The 23,659-nt window shown below is 38.7% G+C and overlaps 3 protein-coding genes and 1 long non-coding RNA gene across 4 annotated transcripts; 3 read left to right on the top strand and 1 right to left on the bottom strand.

Annotated features, from left to right (window-relative positions):
- Positions 1-3,651: 3,651 nt before the first annotated feature.
- LOC121977948 lies at positions 3,652-8,585 on the top strand. The gene is made up of 3 exons (XR_006111095.1): positions 3,652-4,124; positions 7,827-8,272; positions 8,355-8,585. It is a non-coding gene; the product is annotated as an uncharacterized LOC121977948 (long non-coding RNA).
- Positions 8,586-9,612: 1,027 nt separating this feature from the next.
- On the top strand, positions 9,613-11,004 carry LOC121977947 (GATA transcription factor 2-like). Its single transcript, XM_042530347.1, has 2 exons — positions 9,613-10,017; positions 10,097-11,004. The coding sequence occupies exons 1-2, from the start codon at positions 9,760-9,762 to the stop codon at positions 10,778-10,780; spliced, it is 942 nt and encodes a 313-aa protein (XP_042386281.1). The 5' UTR covers positions 9,613-9,759; the 3' UTR covers positions 10,781-11,004.
- Positions 11,005-11,834: 830 nt separating this feature from the next.
- On the bottom strand, positions 11,835-12,715 carry LOC121978665. The gene is made up of 2 exons (XM_042530976.1): positions 12,653-12,715; positions 11,835-12,539 (listed from the first exon to the last, which is right to left on the bottom strand). Exons 1-2 carry the CDS (start codon positions 12,713-12,715, stop codon positions 11,835-11,837), a joined length of 768 nt encoding a protein of 255 aa, XP_042386910.1.
- Positions 12,716-13,861: 1,146 nt separating this feature from the next.
- Positions 13,862-15,191, top strand: LOC121978664. Its single transcript, XM_042530975.1, has 4 exons — positions 13,862-13,963; positions 14,221-14,464; positions 14,692-14,760; positions 14,992-15,191. Exons 1-4 carry the CDS (start codon positions 13,862-13,864, stop codon positions 15,189-15,191), a joined length of 615 nt encoding a protein of 204 aa, XP_042386909.1.
- The last annotated feature ends 8,468 nt before the right edge of the window (positions 15,192-23,659 follow it).

Genomic DNA, 23,659 nt, shown 5'->3' with positions numbered 1-23,659 from the left:
AAAATTCATCTTCATATATTATCATCAATTAAGATCAATTCTCAAATATTATTTATTTAATCAACAGTCGCACATATCATCCATGGTATAATATCAACATGGGTAAATATGATAGATCAACTAAAAAGTGAATCACTGGAGCCAATATCATTAGAGTGAAATATCATATGTATAGGCTAAAAGCCTCCTCAAAGTATAAAACTGTCGCATATGTGATCTGACGTACATGCTATCATCCCTCACCGGTGAAAGACATAATGAACATTGACCGAGGGCTACATCACGCCGCCACACCTCGTGTGTACGGTTAGGTACTCTGGACCGTGGTCGCCACGCTACCACAATAACATGTGGACGGTCTAGTACTCCAGTATAAAGCTCTAGTATAAAGCTAAACTTATAGTCTTCACTTTTTAATTCTTTATTTACCATCTTTATTATTTCACTTTAAGGATTTCATTTTATCCATTTATCATAATTATTCTCTTTTCATACCAAATGGTCAATCAAGTTAACATCTTCATGTCAAGTATGTTAATTTATCATCCTAGGGTTCACAGATAAAAACTATAAGTATCAACAAGTAGAACATCAAAAGCATAGAGTATGAAAGGTCAAGCAAATCAAAAAGACAAGTATCAATAAAAGGATAATTCAGAATATTTATTTAATGTTTAAAACAACCCTTCCTGCATTAATCACAGTATAAACCCACATATGGACAATAAATAATATCAATTATTTACCCTCCATAATTTTATTATTTTAACCTATTTCGCTATTTGTAATATCATTTTAATTCCCTTTTGAAAATAATTATACAAATATATATAATTTCATTATTTCTTTATTCATGCACAATGATAAATATATAAGTCAAGAGAGATGTACCCACTTTATATTCAACAAAATCTTCGAGTAAACATAATATACGGGGTCGGCAGGTCACCGTGCTCCACTCAAACTCGTGTCTACAAACATAATACCAAACATAACTCAAATAATCAAAATATTATCTAATAAGAACTATGACATGAACATCTAAATTTCTATCTACAACTCGAAGTTGAAGGATCATTTTGATCTCGCTTCCTATTACCACTTCGCATTCCTAAATGAAACCTCTGTTCTAATTTAGATACCCCTCCTAACTACACATCGATTAACATGAAACATAAAATATACCTTCTATGGTTGCTGGAAAAAGAGGGCAGCAACTAGGGTTGTTTTCCCTTCGTCGTTGCCCGTCTCAGCTAGCTCTGATGAGCTCCGATGAACTCCGACGGTGCTGTTAAGAAAAGGACAGTGGCTAGGGCTGCTGTTGGAGAAACAAAAGGCAACAAGATGCTGCTGTTAGTGGGGAAAAAGGAGAGAGCAACTAGGGTTGTTGCTCTTGGCTGTTGGAGGAGAAGAAAGGCAACAATGTTAGTTGGGGAAGACTGAAAATAGAGAGGATGTCCACTGGAATACTAACGGGAGAGGAAACCTTTTTCCTTTTCACTAGTTGTCTCGGTGAGCTTCGGCGAAGACCACAGCTAGCTTCGACGGCTGTTGTGCTTGGTTAGAAAACAGGGTAGCAACTAGGGCTTCACTTTTCCCCTCTTAGCTAGTGGTTCGGTGAGCTCCGACAACTCAAACAAGCTCCGATGGTGCCACCGAGAAACAGGATAGCAAGGAAGGGGAAGCTTGTTGATTGTTGCCGTTGGAGAAGAGAAAAGAAGAAGAAGAAGAGAAGGGGGTTGCAAGCTTCGATGGGCAAGAGAAGAAAAGAGGAAGAAAAAGTGGTATGGGGGGTACACGTGGATAGGTATAGGTTGTATTTTTATTTTTATCTTATTTTTTTTATATACTTAACACCCTTAGAGTATCATGTCATATTGTCCCCTATGGACTTGTACACCACAACCGTTGTTTTATTTATTTATTTATCTTTAACTTGTTTGTTTATTTATTTATTTTTAACTTACAAGTATGTCATTTAGGGTTTTACATTTAAGGTTTAGAGATTTTGGTTATAATATTAAACATAAAAAAATTAAATTAATTTTTTTATATGTTCACGGGATGTGTGACTTAAGGTTGTTAGGGTATATATATATATAATCATCAATTTAGATTAGATCTGTCGGATTGATATGCTCGTCAAATAATTTAAAAGAATTGAGTTGAATTTTATCTCATTAAAAGTGAGCCTAAATGGGTAAGTTTGCATGGGTTGCAGGTCTGGGTGAGCTGGTTCGTCATAGGCTCGGGTTGTTATGCGGGTTGGGAAGAAAAATAAAATTTTCAAAAAATAGATTATGGATTTAAATGAATTTTTTGTGCTATTTTTTGTTATGTTAGTTGGGGATTTTTTTTATTTAATGAATTATAGCGATTTTTTTTGGTCCAGAATATATTTTTGATGGGATAATTTGCACAAGTCCTTATTGGTAAACACAACTTTGCATGCAGTCCCATTGGAAATTTTTTTTGTTCCACTCCTTAATCAAATATACTTACCTAATTGTCCTTGATATTTTAAGTATAAAAAGCCTAAAAATGAGTATAATTCTTTTTAAATTCAATACATTAAACTAGAATCTAGTATATTTTCTAGCATGATTCTTTTTCCACCTATGGAAAATGTACTAGATTTTTTTTAAATGGTACTCAATTGGATGAAAAATATATTAAATTTTTTTTAAATGATGCTGAATTTAGAAGAAATTATATTAAGTCAGAAAAAAGTCATGTTCAATTTAATAGAAAATATACTCGATTCTAGTTTAAAGTACTGAATTTAATAGGAATTATACTCATTTTTAGATTATTTGTATCTAAAAAAATATGAGGGTAATTTTAATAGAAAATATACTCGATTCTAGTATAAAGTGTCGACTTTAAGAAAAATTATACTCATTTTAATATATTTTTTTATCAAATTGAGCACGATTCTTTTTTAACTTCAATTGAATGGAAAATATACTATATTTTCTTTAAATGGTATTCAATTGGATAAAAAAAATATACTGTGTTTTCTTTAAATAGTGTTAAATTTAGGAGGAATTATATTAAAATAGGAAGAAAAAAATAGTGCTCAATTTAATAGAAAATATACTCGATTTAAAGTGCTGATTTTAAGAGAAATTATACTCATTTTTGGACTTTTTGTACCTAAAAATCTGAGGAGCAATTAGGTAATAATATTTACATGAAGGAGTTGAAGTAAATAAATTTTTTCATGCAAAAAGTGTAAACAAAGTTTTTTAAGATTGGGGATTACATGTAAAATTAAAGTTGTGATTGAGGATTTTTTTTTCTACTTTACCGATTTTTGATTGACTTGGATGAAGGATTTTCAGCCCGTTCTACTCAGTCAGGATCCTCTGGTTCACAAATTATGGATTAGGGGATGGTTCATTACATGAGGACCTTTGATTTGGATAAACTTCATCTATAAATAAATAAGGTCCATCCAAATCAAGGGTCTAAAAAAATAGATCATCTTTTGATCCGTAAATTACGGATAAGAGGATCCATCCTCTGTCCTACTTCGCCATGACATTTTTAATTTACATTAATTTTATTAATCTCGGGAATTGGTTTCATTTGATGGGCCAGGCCTTGACATGGCTTACGAAACCAACCCACCCTCCCCCTCCTCTCCTGCCGTAAACCTAACCAACTCCTCTCTCGGGCACGCGGGCGTTTCCTCTTCGAATGGCTTGTTCGAACTGTTTCACATCCTTGCGCTGCCGCATTCCTATCTCTTCTTCCCTTCAATCACTCGCTATCAGATCCAGATCCGCTGCGTCATCTGCTTTCTTCGCCGTCGGCGCAGCGGCGCCCTGCCCGATCCCCCGCGTTTCATTGCTCTCTGCGTCAGTTCTCTCCGGTTGCTGCATCATTGACATTTCTGTCGGTGTATTAATTGAAGTTTTTTTTGGGGGGTGATATATGATGAAGACTTCCAGTGGAATTGAGGAGCTGCGGCGGGTCTCTGTTCCCGTTACACAGCGCGGTGGCGGTAGAGAGGCTGACAACGCGTGTGAGGACGACGTACTGCAGCAACCGATCTCTCTCACAGGGTATCCTCTGCCGCACCTCACCTGGACCTTAGTGTTGTTCTCTCACTTTCGCCTGTAAGTAGCTTTGCTTCGTTTGTCTACTTACTCTCCATCCTTTCGATTTCGGGATGCTAGTTTAACTGAAACTTTTGGATTGACTATGTTTTGGCGTGAAACTTTTGTATCCATCCGTTCTTTTCAGCGTTTTGAGCGAATAGATTATGTGGCAGCTCGACTTTGATTAGCCTTTATCATTCACAGTTATAATTATGAATCGAATCATACAATAAAAATTAGGCTCATCAAGTTGTAATGTTGTCTGTGTAAAAATTCTTCATTTTTTCTTTCCGTGAGATATCGTAGAATAGCCTCTTTGAGATTTTTAGCTTGGATAACAATTTTAGGTATTTGGATAATGAATACCTATCTCTGTTTGATCAGAAACGTGGTGATTGCTGCTCTTTGCTTTCTTAAATGATGAAAAACGTTCACCTCGCTTGGGATTCATCTTGGCAACTCGCATTGGAGTTCATCTTGGCATCCTACGTTGGAGTTTACGTCAACAACCCACCTTGGTGTTCACCTTGACAGCTGACCCTGAGTTCACCTCGACAACTGACTTTGGAGTTCACCTTTGCAACCCACCTTGGAATCCACTTTTGCACCCACCCTGGAGTTCACCTCAAAAACCCACTTCAGAGTTCACCTTGGCAACCCACTGTGACTGACTAACTCATCTGGTTTTCATTTCAGCCTGGCTTCACTTGCCAATCAACCATCTCTACCTTGGCCCATCTTTTCATGGGTATTCCTCCAGTTCGACCCTACAATAAGCCATCTCTAACGATGAGGTCGGAAGACTCACATCAACTGTTAAGTTAGACCATTTTAGAATTCATTTCCATGTGAAATTAAAACCAACTTCTGTGATGAAATGACATCTAGGATGGTTGAAAGAAAAATGGGAACAGAAGGATTTCCAAGACTCACATCATCTGCATTTTGTATATGCATTCTGAGCATTTGATAAAAAAAATGCTTATATGAGTGGTCATTGTTATCATCTTAAATGAAATCCAATTTCATATGTTATGTCAGTTTATAGTTGTATGCCATGTTTATTTTGTAAATTGTGTCGCCTTTTGATTTTGATATCTAAATTGACATGAATTTACATTATTCATAATGCTAAAGCTTCACTTAAATATGTGCCAAATTAGGTTTGAAGCACTACCGAATGAATAGTTGGAAGAAATTCTATTGTAATGTTGCTTGTATGTGTGAATCCAATCTGATCTAAAAAAACAACATGATCCTTTTTCCAGTAACATTAATTCGTTTTCAGAAAAAAATATAAAAAGATACTAGAATAGTTTTGACCTTGTAGACGTTCTTGTCTGAGTTTTTACCCTTATCATATACAAAGGAACTATGAAGTAAATGAAACTGAAAGTTATTCTCCATGTAGTTTATTCTGATCAGCAAATTGGATATCTTGTTGAAGGTGGTCTTTTGTGCTTTATGTTAGGCTTCTTGGTTTTGGCTGCAGACAGTTTTCTGTAGAAATTAGTATGTGAATGTTGAATCTTGTTGTTGAAGGTGGGTTTTTGTGCTTTATGTTAGGCTTCTTGATTTTGCCTGTAGACAGCTTTATGTAGAAATCAGGGGCGTAGCCACATGGATGAGAGGGGGTGCGACCGCCCCCTCTCATATTTTGTTAAAATATTAATATTATATATTTGAAATTCTTCATCATCACTTTGATGGACTGATTCATCACCGTTCATTTTCAGAAATTGAAATTGATCACATATTTGAAAAGACCACGACCTAAGTTATCCATCGGTATCGCTTTTATTAGGAAATATCACAACTTGAAATATTAAGTACTGAATTTTAAAAATAAAATATATAATAATAAATGGATGAACTAAATCGTAGGACACGAAGTGAAAGCGCTAAATTAAAATTGAATCAGGTTTGAACTAACTCTAATAGGTAGATGCGAGATAAGGATTACGTTAGTTCAAAAAAGAATTGATTTGGAGTTGATTTGGTTAAGTTATAGCCGAACCAAGTTTAAGATTTAAACGAGTTTGATCGATTTAAAACAAATTAGGATATTTTTTGAGTAAACTTTTTATTTCATTTTTTTTCTCACCCTTTTCTCTATAAGCATATTGCGACCCTGACCCATTGTACCTTATGCCATCCTTTCGTCCATCTCTCTCTTTTATTTTTCTCTTCCTCCGCTTCCTCATTTGCTTCTTCTCCAATAGTAGTAAACTTACCACTTTTTCCTCTCCTCTTCTCGAGCACAAGAGTTCTCTTTTCTTTACCTTCCTTTTCTCCGGTAAGCAAGAAATGTAGCATCAGCTGCTACCCTCTTTCAGCAACAAGAGCAGCCCTCGCATCTTCTTCCACTTCTCGTGTTTTTTAGGATTTTATTGGCACCACAAGAATAGTCATATCTTGTCTCGCCTTGCTCTCTTTCTGTCATTGTCAAACTCACCGAAACTACTCAAGGTTGTTAATAAATAAGGTATAGTTCTCCTCTTTTGCTTATTCCTTCCTATTTTCTCTTTATTTTTTTCAAAAACAATGATCTTCCAAGAGGAGTAAATTATTTCGTTCTTCTTTTAATATTTCATTAATTGAAGGAGAGTGGTAAAGTATAAATTTTATTTTATTAGGTTGTTAATTAGGATGGTTAGTTAGATCGTAATGAAAACATCATATGTAGGAATGCTAAATATTATAAGAAAGTGAGATTACAAATGATTTTTCAACTTTGAATCATAAATAAGCTTTGGAGATCGACAGATCATTATTTCAACTAGAACCATGGGCTATGGTCGAAATTTTCGAATTTAAGTTCATTTCATCTCCTTAAATTTGAAATTTAGGTTTTTAGATGGTGAAAATCGCTCGAAAATTCTGGCTATGCCATTGGTAGAAATTAGTATGTGAATGTTGAATCTTGTTATTGATGGTGGTAGCTTTTTTACTTGCTATTCTGTTTAGACCGAGGATGATTTCTGATTATTGAAACATAACGTCTTTCTTGTTCTTTATCGTTCTTGGTCATTTCTCAGTAATCTTGCCTATGAATTTGGCATGCTAATCATACCTATCATATTTTTGAAAGATTAAATCTTAGCTATAGGATATCCAGGATAATCTCTGGGTGCCAATGAAAAGTTCCTTGGAACTAACTCATTTTGCACGAACTAGATATTAAATAAAGACACCCGTATCTTTTTTCCAATACTAATTGGCTGACGCTAAACCTTGAACTTTCAGGACTTTTAAGTAGAATTCCTCAAGTATATATCCACCATACACCAAACAAATATTAGAATACTTTGGGCATTTTATAATCCTATGGAATCTGCACTTGATTTTGCGGATAGTTTATGGTTGGTTTATGGGAAATTTATTATCTATGTTTTATAAGCTAGTATAGCTTAGATTTAGCCAAACTGTCATTTTTAGATCAGATAGGCTGTACTTGATATAATGCGCTTCATCCTTTTGTTTGTTTTTCAGGGGTTTGAAACCAAACATGGCTTGCCATTCTTTTTCTTCAAAATTTGGCTGAATGAACACTTTCCCCCCTTCAATAAAATTAGACTGAAAATCGAATGAAAAGTTTATGTATCCTATTTCAAATGGTTAGATAAACATGATTTATGATGATACGCTATCATTTAATTATCACCTTTTTAGTCCAAAAGTTAGTTTTTTTTGGATAATTTGACTATTTAAATGATACAGCCAGAGATGGGTCTTCCAGTTAGACGGTAGAGACCTGATCAATGAAGTCCTTCTGACCTGCTCAACTACGGCGGATGAACTGTTAGAATTCTTTTCACTTTTGTGGAATCATTTTGGTGAAGGTGGATTACACAATAAGGATATCGTCAACAATTTCAAGGTCTCGATGAACTTCTTTAACTTCATTGTCATTTGCCCAATTTTTTGGGATATATTTCTCCATATCCAGAAAGAAATTCTCGACAATGGCTGAATGAGTGGTTCTCTTGTTGCTGAAGAAGCATTGCTCTTTCCTCAGTTGGCTTCCTGCGTTGCATCCATTGTTCTCCAGTATGCTTCTAATTGTCGAAATATGCTTGAGCTTTTAAAATATTTGGTGCAAAACTTCATGCGACATCAGAAGCCTACAACACTCAAAATTGGTTGAACGCTGTACACACGATAAGGTACTGACAATAAAACTGCATGTTTAGAGAGATGTATCAAGCCCGCTCTTTACGTTAGTTTATAGTCGTTTGACTTCTTCAGGGAACCAAAGCTGCTGGTGTGGTGCCTATGCGGTACAATGACGGTCAACGCTTTGGTGAAGGTCGACGTCTCATGCATCGTAATTTCTTCATGAAACCGAATCGAGGGCTAGTTAGACTTTTAACTCAAGGCGAGATCACCACTCCTCGATTTCATCCCTCCTTTCCTTGTTTCTGAAGTCAAGCTTTGCAAATTTAGTTGAATACTTTTAACTTTTTCACACACAATTCCACGGGCACCGCCCATGGACAATTAATTCTTCTTCACTGAAACCAAGTAGCTTTCTTTGATTAATAAACTAACTTCACAAATGAACTCGTTTTGTTAAAAGGCAGGCCATCTGACGGTGACCACGTGCCGGTGGACCCGGCGCGCGGCGAACGAGCGCTTTCCCTGCTCCTGTCGGCATCCCCACCGACACGTGGCGAAAGCGCGAAAGCAACTGCCACGTGCTCCACTTTCAACTTCTTAGGGTTCACCAATTCGCTAACGCCGACACCGACTCCTGTAACAGGTAATTTCAACCCACCTCCCGATTAAGGACTCACTGCCTCCCAATTTTATTCACTGATCAGTTCGCGACGACGACAGTTAGCGAAAAGGACATCACGTGTAGGCGATTATAGAGGAGGGGCGCACGAGCCGGCACGTGAGGCGCAGTGGGTGTGATGAATGGATTCGCCCCTCCCCACCTCGGGATCCGCCATCCCATTCACGTGATTCGATGCTCCCCTCTTTCCTTTTCTTTTGCCCATCCTTTTGTCTTCTTCCACGCCTCATCCGACGGCCGGACTCCGGTCGAGCCGGCCAGAACCCGACCGAACCATCAATTACGTTAGCTATATCCAGTCCTGCATTTGCCACACGGTTTATAATTAGGCACCTTTTTTTTTAACAGTTAAAGTCGAAGATGCGTCGGTGGTCCCTACGTCGTCCGACACCACACATGCTTGTCTAACTGGTCACTGGCCTTTGCCCACTACGGCACCATGCTTCTCATCATCTGACACACGAGAACAGCAAATCCAATCGGCGGCGGTAACTGCCCCGAAATAACGTAACACTGAAGAAACGATTTTTACTGCATGCATGCAACGTACGCCGCGTGGCGAGAGGAGATATACGTACGTACTCCCCTCAGTGAGCATGAGATAGAGTACTTTGGAGAGAGGAAGAAGGTGGACGGATCGAGTGCAACGGCCTCTCATTAGTCATGTCTGGCTGCCACTTTATCGGCCTCTCGGCCTCTTGCATGCCCACTATTATTAATATTAGGATAGTCGTGGCCGCACCCATCGTGTCTCCCTCTTCATTATTTGTAGCAGAGTTGCCGCTTAGTGAGTACCGTCTCTCTCTCTCTCTCCCCTCGCGTCAGAGTACAGCTCTCTGCTTCGTTTTTCTCCCCATGGCTAAGGAATGGGAGACGATGAATTTTACAGTGGGGATGGGAATGGCGTCCAGTCCCGCTGCTGCTGCGCCAGCGACAACGTGCCTCTACGGCACCATTCCTCCCGTCGTGGACGAACTCCTCGACTTGTCGTCGTCGCAGCATGACGACTGCTTTCCCTCTGCGGAGGGGGCTGCGCCGCCCGCAGGACCGGCGTGGTTCTCCGAGTTCAAACCTCTTCAGGCTCCCAACTCCTCCTTCGATCTTTACATTCCGGTGAGTGATCGTCGTAAACCAGTGCAACTTCGGGTGCAATTTCGGCATACGCTGAAGAGATTTGGTGCTAATTATGCAGCAATGCGAGGACGCGGCGGAGCTGGAATGGCTGTCGAAGTTCGTGGACGACTCTTTCTCCGACGTGCCTTACTATAATTCCGGCCTGGGGGCAGTAACTGCTGCTGTGGCTGCGGCTTCAGTTAAGCGGGACCCGCCGCCGCAGAGTAGGGCGGAGCAGTCGTCCACTGTTTCGGCCGCGTGGTCGTCGTTGGTGGCCGGGATAGTGCAGAACGCGTCGCCGTCTTCCCCGTCGTCCTCGTCGTCTTCTGAGTTTCCGGAAAAGGCCGGAAGCACTGGGAACGCCGGGAAGGGAGGAGGGAAGGGGAAGAAGGGCGGCGGCGGCGAAGGAAGCGCAGGGGGCGTACGGCGCTGCTCGCACTGCGCGTCGGAGAAGACGCCGCAGTGGCGGACGGGGCCGCTTGGACCCAAGACGCTGTGCAACGCCTGCGGCGTGCGGTACAAGTCAGGGCGGCTCGTGCAGGAGTACCGACCGGCGGCGAGCCCTACCTTCGTGCTCTCCCAGCACTCCAACTCCCACCGCAAGGTCATGGAACTTCGCCGCCAGAAGGAGATGCTCCTCGTCGGCCATGGCACCCAGCAGGAAGGCGATGCCTCCTCATCCTCCGCCATCTCGGAGCTCATCCATGGCGACTATGCGATCAGCTCAGCGCCGTCTCTTCTCACCGGCGGCGGCCGTCAGTAGCGACTTCCACCTCTCCTCTGCATTAATTAGTTAATTAATTAATCAAACTAAAAAAGAAATTCTATCTTGTTTCTTAATTAATTATGCTCCGCTAATTAGTTCTTATTGGATCGGAGTCTCCGTGATGGAGATTCGCAGGAAATCAGTCGGTCAAGATCTTATTAATTAATCTCTCTCTATTTTATTTTTTTGCAAAAAAAGTAATATGTAAAAAAATTTAAAAAAGGTAAAGGAAATATTAATTAATGGAGGGATGAGAAAGGCATGTGATGTGCCTGCTACCCGACAAGAAAGCTTTGATATATTTCAAATCTAAATTTCTTTCGCTCTCGTACCTTTCTTTACAATCGTCTTCCATCGCAACGTGCTTCTACCGATAAAAAAAGGTAAAGACACTATGAATTAAGCATGACTTAAGGTATCTTCAATTCATCATCAAACATCAAATTTAATATCAATTAAACATCAAATTATTTTAACTCATACACCAAAATTCATCCCAAATATCGTGATATGAATAATGCACCCTCATTTTTAATATTACACTATTCACATCACCATATTTGGTGATGGAGAGATTTTTTTTTTATTTTTATTATATTATTATAAAATCAAATGTAATTAATTAATAATTATTATTTTCTTTATCTTTATTTATAGTATAATTAAATGTAATTATTATTTATTATAAATTTAAATTAAGTACATTTAATAGAATAATTAAATTTTATTATGTATATTTGTAAATATTTAATTTATTAAAATTATTATTTTAATTTTATTTAATATATTTTAATTATAATTATATTTATAAATTATCACTAATTTCATAAACATAATATAATAAAATATTAAAATTTTTGATATGCATAAATATACAATACATGACCCATTACATTGACATACAAAATAAAGATAGTAATGACATTAAATTAAAATATTACTAATACAAACTTAAAAACATAATTAACTAAGCTTAACAAACAAGTACATGGTACAAACGATACTAATAAAGCACACATAAACTTAAAATTACTTTAATAATATTATAATACTAATATTCAGGAAGATCACTCCTCATTCCGCTAAAATAATTATGAAATTGCCCAAAAATATTCGTAGGATTCTGAGATTCTTGATCTTCACCTTGATATTGATTAAGTTGTGATCCTTCTCCCTGTATTTGAGATGTTTGAGATCCTTCTCCTTGATGTGCAACTGAATGAGATCCTTGTACTTGCATTCTCTTTTGCATAATTCTAATTTGCTCATTGCGAATATATTTACGCATCATCGGGTTAGAGATCGAGTTCAAATCTTTGAATAAAATTTTGATTTCTTCCTTGTAAAGCATAGTATCTGTCATTTTTGTAGTAGCAGCAGTACTTGCATTCATTGCCTCAACAAGTTGAGCATTAATATTAATTACCTTTGCAATTTGTTCATCATTCTTTTTCTTCATTTTTGCTTTTTTCACCCCTGGAGGTCGTTTAATAGAACTACCACCGCTATCTGAATCAGTGATATTAAGATCAAAAGCAGACACACAAGGAGAAGAAGGTGTATGAAATGCTTCCTCGGAGAATTGTTGTTTAGATGAACCAGCATTAGTATTTTGTTGTCGCAATTTTATGGATGCAGTATTCATAGTGCCAGTGCCAAATTTTTCAATGTCTTTGAGAATATTCCAGACATGATCAAATTTAAAACCCTTTGTGTATTTTGGGTCTTCTGCAAATAGCATTTTGGCACGAGTTAACTGTAAGAAAATAATTGAACATCAGTTATGAAGATAATAATATGTATTAATAAATTTAGACTTAGATTTTAAAATTTAGATAGTCTAAAATAAATATGAGTATAGTAAATTACAATATCTTGTTCCGATGCTCCACTAGGATTCAGATGTTCGATTTGTCGAATGCAACCTTTCATTTTGGATACTGAACTTAGCATAAGAAGCATTCTTTTTTGCAAAGATCTTGGCGGTCGGCTATGATGTGCAAAATTTGGATCTGCATGAAACTCTTTCTCAACTCTTGCCCAGAATTGATCCTTCGATTGGTTGATCCCAATGATTGGATTTTGTGAAATATAAAGGTAAACATAACATAAGTGTTTATCTTCTTCAAATGTGTATGAAGCTTGTAGGGGGGTTGCACTCATTTTAGTAGAAGAGAAATCCTCACAAAAATTGTTGACATACAATGTGTTATACCAATATCTGGTAAGCCATTATATAGTGAAAAAATGTGAATATAAAATTATGCAAATTTTGATTCAGTGTCATGTCACGTCGCCTGCCAAACTTGTCCCGATGTTGTCATTGTTGTGTCACGTCATCTGTGCATATTTGTCCAAATGTGTTCATTGTTAGGTCACGTCATCTAGGCACACAAAAATGTGTGTTCAATGCCCGTTCACGTCGCCTGCCAAACTTATCCCGATGTTGTCATTGTTGTGTCACGTCATCTGTGCATATTTGTCCAAATGTGTTCATTGTTAGGTCACGTCATCTGGGCACACAAAAATGTGTGTTCAATGCCCGGTCACGTCGCCTGCTAAACTTGTCCCGATGTTGTCATTGTTGTGTCATGTCATCTGTGCATATTTGTCCAAATGTGTTCATTGTTAGGTCATGTCATCTGGGCAAACAAAAATGTGTGTTCAATGCCCGGTCACGGCGCCTGCCAAACTTGCCCTGATGTTGTCATTGTTGTGTCACGTCGTCTGTGCATATTTGTCCAAATGTGTTCATTGTTAGGTCACGTCATCTGGGCACACAAAAATGTGTGTTTAATGCCCGGTCACGTCGCCTGCCAAACTTGTCCCGATGTTGTCATTGTTGTGTCACATCATCTGTGTATATTTGTCCAAATGTGTTCATTGTTAGGTCACATCATCTGGGCACACAAAAATGTGTTTTCAATGTCCGGTCACGTCGCCTGCTAAACTTGTCTCGATGTTGTCATTGTTGTGTCACGTCATCTGTGCATATTTGTCCAAATGTGTTTATAACATACATTATAAATACATACCCGATAAACAACATGTACCTCATCCATTCAATTATCTCAGAAAATGAATAACAATATTGAAGGTTCATCAAATTTATCATCTTCAAGCTCTGATGATGATAACTATGCAGAAAGTTTTAGTGCAAGGCAACAACTGATCGCTCAGGTGATTTCTACCAATAATCAAATTGTCTTAAATTATCTCAATGAATGAAGCAACAAAAGCAGGCATCGAGGCTCAATTCCTGGTCATAAGATGATCAATCGTAATCGTGAAACTGCTGATCGTAATCTATTCAATGATTATTTCGCCGAAATGCATTGTATAATGATGCAATGTTTCGAAGAAGATTCAGAATGGGACGGAATTTATTTATGCGTATCTATGATGCTGTTACTAATCATGACAACTATTTTATACAGAGAAGAGATGGGCTTGGAAGACTTGGTTTGTCAAGCTTGCAAAAAATAACAACTGCATTTCGGATATTAGCATACGGTGTACCAGTAGATGCTACTGATGAGTACATTAAAATAAGGGAATCAACTGCTATTGAAAGTGTGAAACGATTTTGTCATGCTGTTGTTGAAGTTTTTGGAGGGCAGTACCTACGATCTCCAAATGCTCACGATGTTGCTAGGTTACTTCATATTGGTGAACTACGAGGTTTTCCAAGTATATTAGGTAGCCTAGATTGCATGCATTGGAGATGACAAAATTATCCAACAGCTGGGCAGGACAATATTCTGGTCGTAGTGGAAAGTCAATAATTATTCTAGAAGCTGTAGCCGATTATGATCTGTGGATTTGGCATGCGTATTTTGGGTTGCCAGGATCGAACAATGATATTAATGTACTTGAGTCTTCTCATCTTTTTGCTAATCTTGCTGCAGGTATTACAATTCCTGCTCATTATGTCATTCAAGGAAAAGAGTACAATATGGGTTACTATTTAGCTGATGGTATATATCCAAAATGGTCAACACTTGTTCAAACGATTCATGCTCCACAAGGTCGAAAGAATAAATTATTTGCAATGAAGCAAGAAGCGTGTAGAAATGATGTTGAGCGAGCATTTGGCGTGCTCCAATCACGCTTTGCAATTATTGCAGGACCTTCATGTTTTTTGTAGAAAAATATTTTACATGATATACTGACATCATGTATTATTATGCATAATATGATAATTGAAGATGAATGTGATTTAAATGCACTAATCGTGGAACACTTTGAGGTGCCAACTCCAGATGTTGAGCCCGCAAGAGATGATGGTACTCGATTTGAAGAGTTTCTAGCTCGATACAGACAAATCAAAGACAAAGAAGCTCATATTACCCTTCGAAATGCATTAATTGAGCATTTATGGGAACAATATAGTAATTCTGAAAGTTAAAGTCTTGTAATATTGTATTTTTAATTAAGTATCCTTGTTTGTTTTAAATATAAAATAGTAAAATATTTTATCCTAATTGTGTGTGATTTTATAATATTTTTAAAATATATTTATGTCTGAGTAATTATATAATAAAATAAAAAATAAAAAATTATATATATATATATATATATATATTAGTTGGATACTAAATTTAAAAAAAATTAAAATATCAAATATTAATAAGTATTAATTTTAAATATAATAATTATCATATAAAAAAATTAATAAGAATTATAGAATATTCTAAAGAATATTCCTTTTTAGTGTGATATGGTGATGATGGGTTGGAGTTGAAATAGTGTTTGGTATTGAAATAGCACCATTTTGGTGTGAAAATTGCACCAAATTTGGTGATGTGGATTGGAGATGGTCTTACAATCACGTACTTATTCTTGTATTACCTGGAAGCTCCCCAACTGCCACCAATAATATAGCCAACACCATTTTGATTAGCACTCCTTTTCAATCTCGATTACAAGTCTTTCCACTCCACTGTCTATTTTTCGATTTTATATAATATTTTTTTAGCTCTAATATATCCTACAATGTACAAGTTCTAACTGCTCTTTTATCAAATTTTACTTATATAATTTGCAAGAAAATTGTCGAGCATCGATTTTCATATTTCATAACCAATGATCAGTCGTTTTATTTTAAATTGTAATTTCCTTTAATCCTAATATATATTAGAAGGATTTATGTTACAACTTATAAGGCCGACACCTGCTATAACACCAACTATAGCATGTAGCAGCCACTTGGATATTTAGTTGCTATAGAAATGATTCAACTACTTGGACACTTAGTTGCTACACGTTGTAGTAGCTACTTGGACCATTAGCTACTACAACATAGAGCAACTATGTAATACCCCGATTCTGAGATTCTGGTTAAGTATGACTTAAAAGGTTAGATGGTACTATCCATATCACCAAGGTGCACCTTCCTTTTCGGAAGTCCAAACTTAAGAACTCCAAAGTTAAGCGTGCTTAGCTTGGAGAAATCTGAGGATGGGTGACCTCCTGGGAAGTTTTCCAGGGTGCATGCGAGTGAAGACAAAGCGCGCTGAAAGGACCTCCGGTGGTCTATGGAGCTAGTCGTCAACCCGATGGGCAATTCAGGTGGCATGCCCGGTTTGGTCCAGGTGGGGCCCGCCTGGGCCGGGGCGTTACAGATGGTATCAGAGCTACCTTGCGACCGTGAGTGCGCCTGTGACAGGAGCACCCAGGGCACCACCTAGCAAGGGAGATTTTGGGATTTGTCTGTGGTGTGATTCGTGGTTACATAACGAGGACGTTGTGTCTTTAAGTGGGGTGATTGTAATATCCCAGTTCTGAGATTCTGATTAAGTATGACTTAAAAGGTTAGATGATACTATCCATATCACCAAGGTGCATCTTCCTATTGGTGCAGCGGGGCCAGCAAGAGGGGGGTGAATTGCCTACAAAAATAAGATTATACTCTCCTCAAGGCTTTCAACTCAAAGGTGCAACACTATAAAAACTAAATAACATAAAAAGAAGAGGAGATAAGGATTTAACTTAGTTACAACTAAGATGGTTGTTAATCCAAGGCGGTTGAACAGCTCCACTAGAATATCTCCTTCACTGTTGGCGGAGAAGCCTTTTTACACACTTAGAATGCTCAGAGGTTGCTAGGAATGAACACAAAGTTGAATGTTTGAATGAATGTTTATTTCCTAGCTCCAGAGGCCTTTATATAGCTCCTGGAAAGTCTATCCCGAGGGTCCAAGGCGCCTCCAATAAGGTTCAAGACGCCTCCAACCAAGTCAAGCGGATAAAGTTCTATCCGCGCACAAACGGTCAAGTTGACCCGTGCTGAGGCGCCTCAAACAAGCTTGAAGGCGCCTCAAAGGTTTAAGGCACCTCCAATGCTTGATTGAGGCGCTTCAAAGGTGGAGGCGCCTCCAATCTTGATGAAGGCGCCTTGAGTTGCATTTTCAGCTCGCTTTCTCCTTTGCTTTGACTTCCGAAGCTTCGTTTGCTTGGGTGATTTCGACCAACAGAAATAGAGCTCACCCGAACCCAATTCCCCGCCTTCTCCTCGAGCTGTCTTCCGTCCTGACTTTACGTTCCTCGAACGTCGCACACATTCTTCTCACCCACCGGTGTACTCTTCCGCAGCTCTCTCGTCCTTCGGACACAACGAGCCCGTCGGCTCCCTCCCGTGTCGTCCTTCTCGCTAGTTGCGTCTTCCGCTCGACTTCCTGCGCTCCTAAGCTCATGCACACTTAGACACAGGAATCAACAACAAATAGGACCTAACTAACTTGATTGATCACATCAAAATAACCACGGGGTTCAACAATCTCCCCCTTTTTGATGTACATCAACCCAAGTTCAAGTTAGGGTAAAAATAAACAAATAGTAATTTCAAAAAAATTACTAAACTAACATTTTAAGTGTTAGGACCGAAATATAGCTAGAGGGGGGGGGGGGTGAATTGCTCGGCGTGATCTCGTGCTCGTCGTTGCTTGCTTCTTGTGATGATGTGCAGCGGAAAATATAAGAAACAACACACTACAACGCTAACACGTAGATTTACTTGGTATCCACCTCAAGAAGAGGTGACTAGTCCAAGGATCCACACATTCACGCACCCTCCACTATGAAAACACTCCTTCTCGGTAACTACCGAAGGCGGAGAAGCCTTACAACCTCACAATACAACAATGAGAAAGAAAGAAGCAAAATACAAATGAATCTTACAAGATTACAATGAAAACCCTATCTTCTTCTTCTTCTTGTTGCAAATCGCCTCTTGACTTGGATGAGCCTCCAAGAACCTTCAAGAACTGGCAGTGAGGAAGAAAAGATCGCTGTGGAGAAGTTCTGTAATGGTCTGTAGAGAAGAGAGGAAGCCGTGTCGAAGAAAACGCTCGCCAACGTCTATATTTGCGTCAACGGTCGAATCCCAATTGATTGGATTGCTCCCAATCGATTGGGGAGGCTTTGGATCGATCGACCGATCGATCCAGAGTGCCCCTGTGCTCTCTGGAGTCGCCTTGAATCGATTGCCCGATCGATTCAAGGCTTCTCGAGCGATTTCCAGCGCTCCAATCGATCGCCCGATCGATTGGAGGCTTCAATCGATCAATTGATCGATTCAGAAGCTTACTGTTCGCTCAGAAACTCTCCCAATCGATCGACCGATCGATTGGGGAAGTTTCAATCGATTACCCAATCGATTCAGCCCATTTCTGCATGAATTTGTGTCAACCAATCGATCCACTGATCCATTCAACCCCCCAATCGATCAGCCAATCGATTGGGAAGCAGAAATCTGTGCAGAACTTGAAATTATCTTCGTTTCACATCCGAGATCACCTCATTCCGATATCCGAGTCAAAAGTTATGGTCTTCGGAAGTTTACTACGTCCGAACTTCCTAGTTCCATGCCAACTCCCTATTGGACTTACGACCGTTAAGACTTCGGTCAACTTTTGACTGATCTGGACTTTCTCTTTGTGCCAAGTGTCTGGTCCTCCATTACCCACTTGGACTTCCCAACACCAGATGTCCGATCAACCTTGATCCATATGGATTTCCTCGTACCTGGTTTCACTCACCAGGACTTCCCTTCTGCCTAGCTTCACTCACTAGGTCTTTCACCTGGCTTCACTCACCAGGATTTTCCTTCTACCTAGCTTCACTCACTAGGTCTTTCACCTGACTTCACTCACCAGGATTTCTTTCTGCCTGGCTTCACTCACCAGAACTTCCCTTCTGCCTAGCTTCACTCACTAGGTCTTTCACCTGGCTTCACTCACCAGGATTTTCCTTCTGCCTAGCTTCACTCACTAGGTCTTTCACCTGGCTTCACTCACCAGGATTTCTTTCTGCCTAGCTTCACTCACCAGGACTTCCAGTCAAGTGTCCGGTCAACCTTGACCTACTTGACTCTTCTTCAACCAACCTGATCAGACCCTGATCAGAGGGGAATTGCACCAAACAATCTCCCCAAATGAACAACTACATTGTCAAACATCGAAACCCAAACCAAGACTCAAGCTTGGTCAACCAGGTCAGCCTTGACCTAAGGGATATTGCACCAACAATCTCCCCCTTTTTGATGTTTGACAATACCGCATTTAAGTTAGGTTAATCTCATAGCCTCAATCTTCTTTCATGCCAATATCTGAATGATGGTTCCCTCCATTCTTCTCCTTTTCTAGAGGGCAAACTCCCCCTTTAGGTACTGAAGGCCTAACTTAACCATGCATTCTCCCCTATTAACACACATCATAAACATGCCCCCATCTTTGGGAACACCTCAACCACAACCTCTCCCCCGAAGAGTTGCTTATCGTTGTTCACAACTTCACTCGTTGTGATCAACACGATAATAAAGATCTCATACCCTTCATTATCATCAATGCTCACTCTTGAGCATTAACCACTTGAATAACCCAAATGAAGGTCCCATACCCTTCATTTTTTATCAAATGCTCATTCATGAGCAAACTCCAATTAAACAATGAGGATATCCACTCCCCAAAAATTTCAATGCCCAACCTTGAGCATTTTCTCTAAAAGAAGGTTAACCACCTCCCAAGGTGTATGAAAAATAATTTTCATGTCCTTAAAGAGTAACTCCCCCTAAAGACATGATCGTACCTTTTGTTATTGCACCAACAATGACTTGGAATTCCTAAACCTTTAGGAAACCCAAATTTTGAAGTTTTGAGGTTCAAAAATTCAATATTGAAACAAACCTCAACCTAAACTTCAATTTAGTCTTTCTTAACCAATTCATCCTTATTTTCAACATGAAAACACCCTTTTTATGTATACACATGTATTTTGAGGGGTTAGGAATGGTTACCTAGACTAAAATAGGTTCAAAATGCTGAAAATAAGCTTTTCCAGCCAAAATCAGCATCTTTGATCGATTGGAGTTGGGTTCCAATCAATTGAACCCTGCTGAATCAATCCACTGATCGATTCAGTCTTCTTGGATCGATCAGCTGATCAATCCAGCGAGCTTCTGCTCGCGAGAAATGCCTTCTCAATCGATCGGCTGATCGATTGAGGAACTCCAATCGATCCACTGATCGATTGAAGGTCTGAAATTGCTGAAATTCAATTTCAGCCAATTTCAGAAACCCCTAGAAAATTCTACAAAATCGTGAAAATTTGTGTAGACATTATTTAGGGTATATATTTTCAAGGAAAGATAGTTTTCTATGAAAATACATCATATTTTCAAAGATTGACATAAACTTGAAAACTTGCATAAACTTTAGTGTTTTCTTCAAGTTTGTGTCTAACTATTCAATGGTCATTACTATCAAAAGATAGCGTTCACCAAGATTTTCCAAAATCATGTTAAAAACCTTTTCAAAACCAATATCCCATCATGTTCCTTGGGCTTAATGCACATGACTTGTACATTAGTTTTCCCAATGATGGGAAAACACATAACTATGTGTTTTGATGAACTCAAAACTCAAAAGAATGCACTAAATCAACATCTTGAGTTTTGTTCATCATCCTAACATCTCACTTGTATCTAAAGTGCAAAAAAAACACATACAAGTCATCTTATAGGTCTTTGTGAGATGTAAAGTTTGGTTTTGCCCTAATCTAGGGATCATGCATATTTATCTAGGCATTTGTAGATATTGGACATCCACCTGTTGATAAATGCCATTTGTCCTTAATTTTAAGGAAATAAACATAATGCATGATAATGTTATGGTATACATCAAAAAGAAATAATTTTCAAAAGAAAATTTCCTATAACTACATGATGTATGTATGTCATGACATGGTATTTTTGTGTTTTTCATCATAAGGTACGAATGCAAAAATAATCATGATATCATGGCATATAGTGAGCAAACAGTCATGGTAAGGTTTAGCATAGATAAAATACCTAGATTACCTATCTAAATGTCCTTAAACCTTAGCTAACTTAAAATCTAACCTAGATTACCCTCTAAACGCTCCAAGAAAATGCCAAAATCTAAATTGACATTTTTAATTCTCTTGACAAAATTTATGCCGATTGAAATTAAGCATATTCCTCAAGTGTTGGCATGTTTCATTTTTCCACAAGAGTAGCACATTTAATTAAGGCTTAGATTTGCCTTAAAGTACTAAGAAAATACCAACGTCCCAACTTGGTATTTCTTATGCTTTCCTAAATTATGTCATTTAAAAATAAAATCAATACTTCTCAAATTTGACACATTTTACTCTTTCAAAGAGTAAATCATAAATCCATTTCATTTTCAAAGGGTTAATAATAACCTTGAAAATGCTTCTTGAGTGTCAATTTCTTCAAAGTTGGGTTAACTACCCTTCTTCTTAGAGTTGACACTCTCTAACCCATCTATGGGATAGAGAAGATGCTCCTAGGAACCCAAAATCTATTGGTGCTCCTTGGATGCTCTAGGTACTCACTAGGGATAACTTCCCTCGATACCTTCCTAGTGACCTTGTTTGGCTTCTTAGAAGCCTTGGTCACCTTTTCTAGGTCAACCCTAGGGATTGCTTCCCTTGTGACTCTCTTAGACTTCTTAGAAGTCTTAGACACGTTTGTTGCAAAAATACTCTTAGGGATGACCTCTCTAGTATTCTTGACTTGACCACTAGACCTAGGGTTTGTTCCATAACTATATGGAACTCTATGATAAGTAGGTACATCCTTTTTGGTTTTAGGTTTGTATCTCAAACCTCTATGGCCCTTGGATGACCCTTGTTGCCCTAAACCTAGATTTTGCTCATTTTGCCCTTTAAGGATATTTTCCATCCTTTTTAGGGTCTTTTCTAGTTTGTCAAGTCTTGATCTCAAGACTTGATTCTCCATTGCTAAGTTCTTAGTTTTTGGTTTCCCATTAAGTCCATGAGCATTTTGATTTCTAGGCTTGTAGCTAAAATCCTTAGTGTTATTGCCTAGACTTTTACCTACCTTCCTAGACCTAGGTTTGGTTGTCTTAGCATGGAGAGCCACATGATTTTCTTTGATAACATCATGCCTCCTATTTTCATGGTAAATAGCATTAAAATGATATAGATTAGAACTATCATGCTTTTTACCATTGTTTAAGGGGATAGGTTCAATGAATGATACCTTCCTTTTTACCTTGGAGACTCCCCCTTGAGTTGTGCTTCCTCCTTGAGCCTTGACCGCCTTCTTCCCCTTAGGGCATTGACTTCGGTAATGCCCCTTTTGATTGGAAGAGAAGCACACAATGTGCTCCTTGCTCTTCTTTGTGTTGGGGACGGTCTCCTTGGGCTTCTCCTTGCCCTTTTGTGCCACTTGGCCCTTCTTCTTGATCAATTTAGGGCATTTACTTTTGTAATGCCCTTTTTCCCTACACTCAAAACATATAATATGATTTTTATTTTTAAATGAACTATTTATACCTTCTTGTGTAGGGGTGACTTCTTCTCCTTTAGATCTGGATGCGGAGGCTTCCTCTTGATCTGATGATGATTCTCCTCCAATAGATATGTCTTGATTTGTGGAGGTGGAAGCTTCTTCATCCTCTTCTTTTCTTAACCCGGATGTGGAGACTTCTCCTTCTACTTGATCCGGTGTCACCAAAAGTTGCTCTCCCTCAATCCTAGAGGTGGAGATTTCTTCATCTTCATCTTGTACATGGAACAAGGAGTATGCTCCCTCCTTGCCCTCTTCATTGCATTCCTTTGAAGATGAAGCTTCTTGTTGGACTCCTTCTTCGGAAGTTGAGCATCTCTCAACTTCGGAGTCCTCCTCTTGGTCTTGATCCAATGAGTCGCCCTCTTTGGATTCCTCTTGATTCGGTACAGTGGAGGGGATCTCATGGATTGATGTCAATTTGCTCCAAAGCTCCTTTGCATCTTCAAATTCTCCAATTTTGCAAAGAATGGTGCTTGGCAATAAATTAACCAATAATTTGGTTACCTTGTTATTCGCCTCACACCTTTGAATTTGTTCTTGGCTCCATTTGCTCTTCTTGAGGATTTTGCCCTTTGAGTTTCTTGGAGCCTCAAAGCCTTCCAATAGAGCAAACCATTGCTCTATCTCCATCATCAAGAAATTTTCAATTCTTGATCTCCAAGAATCGAAGCTTGTAGATACATATGGTGGAGGCACCCTTGTGCCGAATCCAAGTCCGTCTTGGAATTCCATGTTGAAGCTGAGCTTGAAGAAATCTTTGACTTGAAGAATTTTGCTCCAACTTCTTCACCCTCTAGCTCTTTGCCCCTTCCGGCGATGATTCCGGTGAAGAGCGGCCTCGCTCTGATACCACTTGTTAGGACCGAAATATAGCTAGAGGGGGGGTGAATAGCTCGGCGCGATCTCGTCCTCGTCGTTGCTTGCTTCTTGTGATGATGTGCAGCGGAAAATATAATAAACAACACACTACAATGCTAACACGTAGATTTACTTGGTATCCACCTCAAGAAGAGGTG

This window comes from Zingiber officinale, chromosome 4B (assembly GCF_018446385.1).
Source record: "Zingiber officinale cultivar Zhangliang chromosome 4B, Zo_v1.1, whole genome shotgun sequence".
NCBI classification, from domain to species: domain Eukaryota; kingdom Viridiplantae; phylum Streptophyta; class Magnoliopsida; order Zingiberales; family Zingiberaceae; genus Zingiber; species Zingiber officinale.
This window is presented reverse-complemented; position numbering and strand designations above follow the sequence as displayed.

Excerpts from the sequence above, each read along its gene's own strand:
- LOC121977947 (XM_042530347.1), top strand. The coding sequence starts at position 9,760 with ATGGCTAAGGAATGGGAGACGATGAATTTTACAGTGGGGATGGGAATG. Across the intron at positions 10,018-10,096 it reads CCTTCGATCTTTACATTCCG|CAATGCGAGGACGCGGCGGA; the intron begins GTGAGTGATCGT and ends CTAATTATGCAG.
- LOC121978665 (XM_042530976.1), bottom strand. The coding sequence starts at position 12,715 with ATGAAAGGTTGCATTCGACAAATCGAACATCTGAATCCTAGTGGAGCA. Across the intron at positions 12,540-12,652 it reads GAGCATCGGAACAAGATATT|TTAACTCGTGCCAAAATGCT; the intron begins GTAATTTACTAT and ends ATTTTCTTACAG.
- LOC121978664 (XM_042530975.1), top strand. The coding sequence starts at position 13,862 with ATGAATAACAATATTGAAGGTTCATCAAATTTATCATCTTCAAGCTCT. Across the intron at positions 13,964-14,220 it reads GGCAACAACTGATCGCTCAG|AGAAGAGATGGGCTTGGAAG; the intron begins GTGATTTCTACC and ends TATTTTATACAG. Across the intron at positions 14,761-14,991 it reads GGGTTACTATTTAGCTGATG|ATGAATGTGATTTAAATGCA; the intron begins GTATATATCCAA and ends TGATAATTGAAG.